Source organism: Typha angustifolia, chromosome 12, assembly GCF_048772165.1.
Source record: "Typha angustifolia cultivar Huaian chromosome 12, ASM4877216v1, whole genome shotgun sequence".
NCBI classification, from domain to species: Eukaryota; Viridiplantae; Streptophyta; class Magnoliopsida; order Poales; family Typhaceae; genus Typha; species Typha angustifolia.
In genome coordinates, this window is record NC_133250.1 from 8,155,643 (window position 1) to 8,166,446 (window position 10,804).

Below are 10,804 nucleotides of genomic sequence, written 5' to 3' on the forward strand. Positions count from 1 at the left end.
TTTAGTTTAGGGTATGTTAAACTACTAAGCTTTTAACCTATGACTGGTTAAAAAAATATAGCTTGAAGGGTGTACATGCAAATAAGAAACTTTTCAGAGGAGAGAAATAAACTAGTACTCTATTCCTTTTTAAGCTCCAAGCCAATTACATTGAAATCCTTGGAAATAATTCTAAGACGAGGCAATATAAATCATTAATCCTCTTATAGATTGCACGTCACAAGGTACTAATTAAAATGATGTAGATATTTCTTATGTATGTTTACATGCATCTATTGCAAATAATGGACGAATATAAGACCATTATATGTACAAAGATCAAGGGATTTGACACTATATATGACTTGGGATGTTCTCAACTGTTATAAGATAGTTGAGAGAGATTGCTCTGTACAGATTGAATGTTCTAAATACAGCTAAGCATTTCTAATAACTACTAGATAAACGCCTTGATCTAAAGAACTTAATCAAACTGCCATATACATCATCTTTGGCCTTCATACTCATGATGAAGTCGAGGTGTCCATAGTTGTCAATGTACAATAATTCCGGTTCGGAACTCAACTCCTTGATAGTACGGTGGACATCCGTTACATCTGCTAATGCATCAGACCCACCATAGCCCATCCACAGTGGCAATGACGCTGGTATTTCGTTCAGAGGAAATGCAGTAGGATGCAGCTGGTTATACCGCTTTAGGTTTCCCAACCACCCGTAATCATACTTGGCAAAGGTGCCCTTTCTAATCACTGCGAAGAATCAATGGACATTTTAGATGATAGCTGGAGCAGGACACTAATCATAAAAATCATGATAAGGTACATGGAAATAATTTGTCAATTATACAGGTGGAGTAGCAAATATGTGTATAGATCTTCTTGCTTATGCATTAATTGTCTCGATAGTCAATTTTATAGTCAAAGAAAGAAGATAATCCATATATCAGAGATGCCCAAGTTGAATTTATGAATATTTATGCTCAGTTTTACAGAACATCTAAATTAAAACCAACTTTTCAATGTTATTAGCATTACCAAAGATTCACGTCCTCTGGGTGTTTTTGTCATGCTCATCAATAGTGCGGATTTGCAATGTAAGTTCCTATTGTGCCAGATTGATTGAGCCAAGATAAGCTCAAGCATACAAAATTTGAGCTCAAGCTTAGCTCATTTCATAAACAAGCAAGTTCTGACCGAATGTGAAACCAGATGAGCTCTCATGAGCCACCGAGGTTTTCTGACACTGCAACATTTCATAGAAAAACAATCAGCCTGCTATATCAGTCATATCCAGGGCCATTTATATTCTATCTTAACATTATGCCAAACATACCTCTGTCAAAACAATATGATGAGGTTGCTTTTGTTTTCTAAACTTAAAATCCCTTGTTTCTCTCCTCTCAGTATGAGAATGTTTAATTCTAACTCTTACAGGTTATTTGGGAACATTGTTCTTCAGAAGTGCTACCCCAGTAAAATTTGCATAAGACTGCCAAAATAAACAGACAACCAAGAATCTTATAGATCTCAATCAAATGATTATAATCTATTTGATAGAAGCAACCATAGTTCAAAGTTTCGTTTTCGGTTTCAGTTTCAGCTCAGCTAAACAATGAAACGTTTCGATCAGTTCCAGTTCTACTTTTGTTGTATTGGTTTTGGACTTTTTTTGAAAAATATTCTCATTTATCCTATTTTTTCAGTGCATTGCACAAATTCTAATAGCATTTAAACAATGAGGTTGATATTGAGTAAGGTACAAGTTGGATTCAAGTTAAATCCAGCCTAGGACTAAAAAGCATACTTTAAAGAAAATGTTATTAGGGTTGGTTGGATGCTAGTTTCAGGAGTAGTTTCAGATCAGATGGGACCGAAACACAAAGTGCCTCAGTTTCAGATGAAACTTCAAACCATCAAGTAACAATCATTACTATCATATGCACTGACTGACAAGAGGAGAATGCTTGAAAGACAGTTTATGTTTCTAGTTTTGCGCCTGAAGTATTTGTGTCAGAACTCTCTCAAAAGAAGGTAAGAAAATATATTTGAAGGCATACTCTGGAAAAGATGATGCAGGTTCTTCGTGGATGATGGATGAGGTTCATATTCCAGATAATAGTCTACCCGAGACATGTTGAAGCAACAATTTTCCCCTGAAAAGCATTTAATGTACTCTTTAACGAGAAAATACTAGATTATGGCAAATCAATGCCTAGAAGAAAGTGTCTATAAAACAAGACATAGAAGAACAAATGCAAATTGGGTAAACCTGTTATTGAGGACAGCAAGTTGCTGCAGTCAACATTTCCGTCCTCGCATACAGTATCCAAAATCTGGATGCCCATATCACTGCCTCACAAACATTTGGCATATACACACAAATATTGGCTCAGTCAGAGAAGTAAGAATTTCAAGAAAAGAGAATATTGCACTTTAAAAAAGAAAAGAAAAGGCTTCACAGACCTTCGAAAATTAAGCTCACGAATGCCCATAGTCAGAAGCATCTGTCAAAAAAATCGATAGGGTAAGAGGTAAGACTTCTCATTGAAAGTGTTAATTTAATCATCTTATCAAAACTAGTGGTTACCTGATCAAGATGCAAGCCAACTGCTCGAAGAACAAAGCGGGCACTAACATGATCTAAATATGAAATAGGGCAAAGAAGAGCAGCGGAATCAATCATTTCATTTATTTCCGGAATGGTTAAAGCAGCCAAACCCATTATAGTTCCCTGTGAATTAAAATGTTTGAACCTCATTTAAGAAATTTATGTAACTCTTGGAACTATAGTACTGTCAAGCTCAAAGTTAGCTATACCTGTGAATGGCCTACATATAAAATTTTGGAGTGTGTTATTGAGTAAACATAGCTTATCATGGCCAGCAAGTCATATTCAGCAAGTTCCTGCCAACTCCAATCCCAAAACTCCTGTGAAATATCCAAGATAAATTGTAATGCTAAATGAGGAAATTCTTTTTATTTAGGAAATTCACTAATTAAAGCAGAGTTCTGAAATATATCAACATTGTCTAACAGAGTAAATAGATAATAACTACACCAAAAGAATGAAAGACAAAACCAGAATATAGGAAACTTCTGCATAGAAAAAGATCTGGAAATGCATTTTTGTAAAAGTACAAATATGGCCATCAAGGTTAAGCAGATGTATACCTTATCATGCACAGATAAAGTGGTATGCCCATGACTCCAGCGTGTACCACGTACATTCCCAATCCAAACATCAAAACCGTTATCAGCAAGAATATATCCAAGAGACTGTTCGACAGAATTAATGAACCATGTGTCCCCTCCCTGTCCATTATTCAAGATATCTATATATGAAAACTTGTGACAAAATACAGTCGATTAGTCTAAAGCATCTATTTATAAAACCGGCCAGCATGAGGTCACATGGTACAGAAGAATTCCTACAGCCTGGAGTATTACACCAGGCATGCAGGCCATGCCAAACACCTCTATGTTGGCACAGTGGCATACCAGCGGCACACCAAGTGCCGGTGATGCTTTAATCCTTGGTCGAAAATACTAACATGTCGGTTATAATGTCTCACACATCTAAAATTAAGCAGAAAATAATGATATCTATCAAACAGGGAATAAGCTGAAGTAAAAAACAAGAATAGTACAGATTGGAAGGAAGAGCACCTGAAAAAGACCATGTTGAAGGAAAACAGGAGGGCCAGGTTGATCTCCCAAAGCATTTCTCCCGTGAGGAATATGTTGAACAGATAAAAGGAATCCATCCTTCGTTTCAACCTGAATATGCTACTAATATTACTAAAGGATGCAATATTCGTAGAAGATGAATGCATATCATATGATGCTCGTAATTCATCTTGTTACCGTACAAAATTAGCCAAATTTTTTATCAGATAAATACGATCGACAAACTATAGGAAACATAGTTTCGATTGAGCCCTTATTCACATCATAATTGAGACCGAATTGAGTAAATTTCCAAATCAATCCAATAGAAGAAAGTTAACTCATCCAACTACGAATCGAGGATTGGCACTCGAATGAATCAAATCTCGTACCGTGTGCTCGGAGCAGGGATACCCCAAAGGGAGAAGGAGCTGAGCGCAGAGTCCAGGGGTGGATGGCGCCGGCCTACGACGGAGGAGTTGCTCCCCGGAGCAGTGGATCCTCCCAACGAGGAAGAGGAGATGGATGAAAGCAACGGAGAGGGCGACTCGATCTCTTCCCATTTGGGAGGAGGAGGACGACGACGACGACGACCACGAATTCTTCGTTTCTTCTTTTGTTGGTTGATCGGTGGTGAGTCAGCGGCTGGCCAGCAGTGAAGATCTATCCTTTGCTTGGATAACGAAAAGCTAAAAAAGTAAACGGGTGAGCGGATCCGATCACCACCGGTAAGGTTGGCCGTCTACTCTTCTTCTTTCTTTTCTTTTCTTTTTCTTGGAGATAATTATATATATATATATATATGATTAATTTTAGACTCTCGATGATTATTTTGGTCTTATTTTATATAAGAAGTTACAACATCCTTGGATGATGGGGGTGATTTATTTATACTTATTTTAAGATTGCTATCACTATTGTTCATAATAATATCTAACGAGTCTCTCCATCTTAATTATTTAAACAGCCTGTCGTCCAAGCATGAGCTGTACAAAAAGACAAGAGTTAAATAATCGACATAGTAAAAAAAAATAGAAGAGTACTTTCCCTGACCTGTATTTCGTTTTATTTTTTTTAATTTTATCAAATCCTTATTTTCCTTTCATAGACTGCATATTTATCATTGGATTCTATATTTTATTTAAAATTTCTCAAAAATATCCTTTGGTTAGTTTTATTAATTATTAGTTACTGTATAACAACTTTTAGATACTTCAGTTTTCTGCATGCAAAAGTAACGAAATATTCTCTATTTCATTAAATGTTATTAGGACGAAATTAATCCAAACAATAGTAAAAGTAAAAGATTTATTCTTCGTTCCATGTTATTTTACTTCACATAATTAACCAAATTCAATTATGCATGGCCAGATTTAATAATGCAAATAGTTTGAGTAGCTCTGCAAGGGTCAAAGTTAAAATCAATTTAATCTTCAATGCAGATTGACCACAGTCAATCAAGTGAAAAATATAAAAATTTACTCAAAAGAGAACTAGATTAAAATGAATCTATATATATATATATGCATGGATGATGATGATGGCATTTATGTATTTGTGTCAATGCCACTAATTCAGTTGGGCGGAGGGTTGCCTGCTGCTATCACGAGCGTTGCTGGTAGTTGGAACTTCCGGGGCCTCCAGAAGAACGATTCTCGAGCGTAGTTAACCCACCAAAACAAGAATAACCAATTAAGGCTGCTAATAAATGTACAAGAAGCATGGACAAAAAACTATTTAACAACAATCACGCAGACTTTTTTTAATGTCCCCTTCCCTCCTACCTCCGACCGCTTTGCTTGCCTACAGCTGCAGATGAACATGTCATCGCGATACTCGCTGTGGCTAGTCCTGTTAGGATTATTATCACTATACACTATTAAGGCAACTGCTAAAGTTCCGACGATCGTCGTCTTCGGGGACTCGTCGGTAGACTCCGGCAACAACGACTACATTCTGACCGCCGCGAAAGCCAACTTCAGGCCATACGGCTGCGACTTCGACAATGGGGAGCCGACCGGCCGGTTCTCTAACGGCCGGCTTGCGACCGACTACCTGTCGAAGGCCTTCGGGCTCCCTTCTGTCGTCCCCGCATATCTTGACCCTGACTACGGCATCGAGCAATTCGCTTCCGGCGTCTGTTTTGCCTCGGCGTCAACCGGCTTAGACAATGCTACCGCTGATATTTTTGTAAGTAAAATAAATAAATACATATATCAGATGCCAACGTGTCAGCATAATTTTTAATTCAGTTCAGACTGTGTGCTGCAGATTGTGATACCAATATGGCAGCAACTGGAGTACTACAAAGAGTACCGAGAGAGACTAAAGAGCTACCAAGGAGAGGCAAAAGCGAGGGAGACCTTAAGCGAGGCGTTGTACATCGTAAGCATCGGCACCAATGACTTCATCGAGAACTACTACTCGCCGCGCAGCGACCGGTCGTCGCAGTTCACCGTGCCGGAGTACGAGGAGTTTCTGCTGGGCATCGCGGAGGGCTTCCTCCGAGAGCTCCACGCCCTCGGCGGCCGGAAGATCGACGTGACCAGCCTCCCTCCGATGGGGTGCTTGCCGTTGACGAGGCTGACGAACTCCAAGGCGGTGGGATTCTGCAACGAGGAGTACAACGCCTTGGCCAGAGATTTTAATGTGAAGCTGCGTCGGTTGGTGCGTCGGCTTAATGGCGAGCTACCAGGCGCCAAAATTGTGTACGGGAATGTCTACGACTTCTTCGCCGACGTCGTCCAAAATCCGTTGTCTTACGGTAAGAATTGAAGATGGTTTTTATTTTCCATGCACACCCTAAATAGAATTCATACTTAGCTTTATCCTCTCTTCTATATAACCACCTGATGCTTTTTTTGGATTCCGTTCTAATATCCTGTCATTGGATGTAAGCACTAACGCATCATATTTAATAACACATTCTATTCATATTCAAGCATAATTGGAGTTGTCCGATGTGCACATCAGATGACCACTCAGATCAATCAATGTCTTTAGCTTTTAGAGATATTTAAGTAATTTTCGTGTTATTTTGAGTTATACTAAATGTAAGTGTTATTTTAGATAATTAATTTATAGATAAAATCATAGGAGTACCCTTGTCTTTCACTCAAATGCCACCCAATTACCAATTCAATTTAAGATTATCTATGCCTTAGTTTTAGATGAGTTCACAGTCAGGGTTTCAAAGTCTATATGAGACCCTCTTTTATTTATTTATTTTTCCCAATTCTTTCTTCATAACAAAACACTATGTGAATACATGTTTGCATAAATGGGTTCCAGAATTCAGGAACTCATTGACAGGGTGCTGTGGAACTGGACTGTTTGAGACGAGCTTCCTCTGCAACGCGAAAAGCTTCACATGCCCAGATGCTGACGAGTTTGTATTCTGGGACTCCATCCACCCAACTGACAGAATGAACCATCTCATTGCAGATCAAATTATGAACAGCACTCTGTATATATTCTTATGATTAACTCTCTATCAAGCGTGTTTTTTGATATATTCTTTCTTTCAGTACATATACGGATGTAATACTGTTGTACTAATCCTCTTTTGACTGTGTTAAAGCAGCTATTAGGTTCTGAGGACGAATCCTCCTGTCACATGTATCAAAACTATAAACCTGGCTTCTAGAAGTTAATTAATATATATAATTGGAGGATCATAATTTCTGTTTCTTGTCAATGAATGCATGCTCAAGTGTTGGTTGAAGTTTGGACTATTATAAAGCACCGATAATTTGGATTAGGAAATTAAGACAAACTAAAACTTAACCATCAACTAGAAACAAGAGACCCAGAAGTATTGGACTAGTAAAAATGCAAGTATACCAGCAACAGTTCCAAAAATTAGCTAGAGCCTGTGATCAAAGAATAGTGAACTCCACTGCATGGAGGAATGAATGAAACATAGCCCTCAAAACTTGAGATTACAACTTTTGGATTAAAAAAAGGCAATTTGAAAGGAGTATGAAAGTTATTGCATTTACATATAAGGGGTTTCTTTTTCTTTTTCTTTTTTCCTTAGGCCTCGTTCATGTTAGGAATAAAGGCAAACGATCTCATGTTTGCACATAAATCCCATCAGAATTAAGTTGTTGTAACTTTTCATTTTACTATGCTTTATATTTTTGAGAAGAAAAAGCTTCTTGTCAATTTTGTGCATCTATACTTTCACAATATGTTGTCCTTGTGTATGTTCTTTTTCTTCTTCTTTTTTCTACTAGATCTTAAGTTTTTGGAGTGGTCCAGGAGTTCATAATTTAAGGAGACTATATATAATAGAGAGCAAAAAGCTTTCACTTTCTAAAAGTACATAGTAAAAACATTTGCCACTCACTAACATTTTTTTTTATAGATAGATTATGAACATATATGCTAATTATAGGTTAGACAAATATATTATCTCTTCTTAATATATAAGTCGAATAACTCAGCAAATCTTTTTCAAAAAATAAAACTATATCAGACTCAAATTATATATGCATACATATAAATATATACACACACACACAGCACTGAAATGAAAAATCTACTAAAAGTATATTTTAACTTTTACTAAAGATATCAAACCCTGGACCGCTTTGGTAGGTTTTAATCAATGGTGACCTAAGTCACCGAGGTATATTACTAACCAAATTGAACACTCATTTATTAAGGTATTCTTTAATGCGAAGCATTAAAACTTTGTCTTATTTCAAGTAGGTTGTGGAATAGGTTCAAAATTTTCATTTGAAGAGCCAACCGGGCTCTTTTCTTTCTTTCTTTTGTATAGTTAATGCTCCATTAAGATATGGATGGCACACCGCCGTGTAGGGAAACTAGAATGTTATAAAACATTGATGTCTACTTAACGTCGAAGGAATAATGCTCAATAATAATATTACCTCCGTTCGAGAGTTTAATTTTCAAAATAGACAGTTTGTTTACAATGTTTCAATTGAATTAGGATTCCCTCCGAACTAATCTCGTGTAGATGGGTTCGATTGGACCATCATCTTTAACAATTTAAATTTTTAGAGTAATTAATGAGTTTAATTTCAGCTGGGCCTACATGGTAAGTCCCAAATAATAAGGTGGTGGCCCATTTATATCTTATGGGCTCCAATTTGATGCACATTATTTTGTGTTGATTATTATCCTTTTGATTTCCTGAATAGAGTGAGTCTTTCTTTTTTTTTTACGAGAGAAAGAGGATAAGATAAGATTTGGCATTCAAGAATAGACCCATCAGATATATTCAATGATTGAACAACTAGGGGTTATAGTGGCAGAGAGATGGCCCACAGGGCTAAATTTGGTCTGATTTGGACCTGACATGATAGAACTTGGTCGAAGCCCAATCTAATTTAGGCCCAACTAAACTGGAAAAAAGCCCAAATCCGAGTTTTTGGGCTTCGCTTGGTCAGCATTTAGTTTAATTTTTTTTTCTTTATTAATAGAGAGCATGTTCCTTAATCAGACACTAGATATAGAAGCTAACCCACAACACTTTAATTTCTTTTATAAAATGGATTACTATTTAGTTTAATTCTGGAAACACTCGAAATGTACCGACGGTTAAACCAAATGCATCGTAGCTATTCTCAATCGTTAACACTCTCGGTTGTTGGTTTACTAGACATACTAATAAGCTACTAAATAGATATCGAGTCATCAATCCCACGTATCAATTAGCTTCGAGCACACTCAGAAGAAAATGACGGTATTAGAGTTGTATATTTAATTGATGTTTTTGACGCATATCTACCGGCATCGTCGCTTAGAAATCTCAATCTATACGATACGATTTTGAGGTTTAGAAAATTACTTTTAAGACTTTTATGATGTTATGATAAATGTAGCCAATAAATAAGACATAGTATGTGGTATATATGAATATAATTGGTCATTAAGTTTAAATAGTAAGTAGCACTTTTTTAAATATCACATTTTTACCCCTATTATATCCATAATTTTTCTATGTATTATAGCCAAAATGTAGAAAGCGAAGATTATCAGTTCGTTCACAGCTTTTCCAGAGAGTATTCTCTGACCCTTTCAAATACGAGTATGAAAAAGTATACCAAACACTTCTCAATGGAATTTCAAGTCCGACAGACTGAACTCTGTGAAGTCACCGTCACTGACTTCGATTAAAGACTGCGTACTTTCTCAGCCATTAGTCCTCAGACCTTCAAATCCCCCCTTCTCACCTCTTCTCTCCTAACTATTTCTTCAAACACTTGGTGGGCAATCGCAGAAGCATACACATGAGAAAGCTCTACAACGGGAAGGGGAGGAGGATCCACCCGACCCCGCCGGCTCCTGTATCGGCGCAGGCGATGCTTCCCGCGGCGGTGATGGCGCTCGCGGCTGCGCTGACGGCGGAGGAGCAGGAGGTCCTGTCCTACCTCCTCTCGTGCGGCGGCGCCGGCAGCGGCGGGGGTTATCGAGGGCGGCGGAGGCACGCGGCGCACGTGCCGGAGCTGGGGTGCGCGTGCTTCACGTGCTACAAGAGCTTCTGGTCGCGGTGGGACGCGTCGCCGAACCGCCACGTCATCCACCAGATCATCGACGCCGTGGAGGAGGGGATTCAGGAGAAGGAGCGGCGCCACGAGGTGCGCGGCGGAAGGCGTCGGCGACGGCGGCGCAGTAGATCGTCAGCCGCGGGGGCGGAGGCGGAGGCGGAAGCGGAGGAGGAAGGGAAGGAGCTCTCGATGATGGATGGAGGGCATGTAGCGGATGATGATGATGATGGTGGTGATGATGATGATTACGATGACGACGACGACGACGACGACGACGATTGTTGTATGGATGAGGATGGGGATAAGAGCACCGTAAGGAAGCTTGTAAGTTTTATCGGGGAGAGGGTTTGGGGAGTTTGGAAGTGATAAAAAGATAATTAATTAATTAATTAAGGTAAGTTTTGATATCTACTTCTTCTTCTTCTTCTTCTTTTCCCCTTTCAATCTGGTAGCAACACTAATATTGTAGCAAATTTCTATTGCTAAATTTTAGTATTTATCTTGGTTGCAATTAGAAATCAAGTCATCCTCATCAACCTGAAAGAGCTTTTGCTCCTTGTAAAAAGGTATTGAAAGGAAAAAGAAGTTCTTTTGTTTAATTGAATGGCTGCCTTTTTC

General features: G+C 38.3%; 2 protein-coding genes across 2 annotated transcripts; one reads left to right on the forward strand and one right to left on the reverse strand.

The window, feature by feature from the left end:
• Positions 1 to 223: 223 nt before the first annotated feature.
• LOC140772565 (triacylglycerol lipase 1) lies at positions 224 to 4,405 on the reverse strand. The gene is made up of 9 exons (XM_073114694.1): positions 4,058 to 4,405; positions 3,666 to 3,776; positions 3,171 to 3,311; positions 2,817 to 2,927; positions 2,587 to 2,730; positions 2,463 to 2,503; positions 2,269 to 2,348; positions 2,057 to 2,152; positions 224 to 749 (listed from the first exon to the last, which is right to left on the reverse strand). Exons 1-9 carry the CDS (start codon positions 4,226 to 4,228, stop codon positions 427 to 429), a joined length of 1,218 nt encoding a protein of 405 aa, XP_072970795.1. The 5' UTR covers positions 4,229 to 4,405; the 3' UTR covers positions 224 to 426.
• Positions 4,406 to 5,419: 1,014 nt separating this feature from the next.
• LOC140772166 (GDSL esterase/lipase At2g04570-like) lies at positions 5,420 to 7,341 on the forward strand. The gene is made up of 3 exons (XM_073114091.1): positions 5,420 to 5,855; positions 5,937 to 6,429; positions 6,957 to 7,341. Exons 1-3 carry the CDS (start codon positions 5,481 to 5,483, stop codon positions 7,145 to 7,147), a joined length of 1,059 nt encoding a protein of 352 aa, XP_072970192.1. The 5' UTR covers positions 5,420 to 5,480; the 3' UTR covers positions 7,148 to 7,341.
• Positions 7,342 to 10,804: the final 3,463 nt, after the last annotated feature.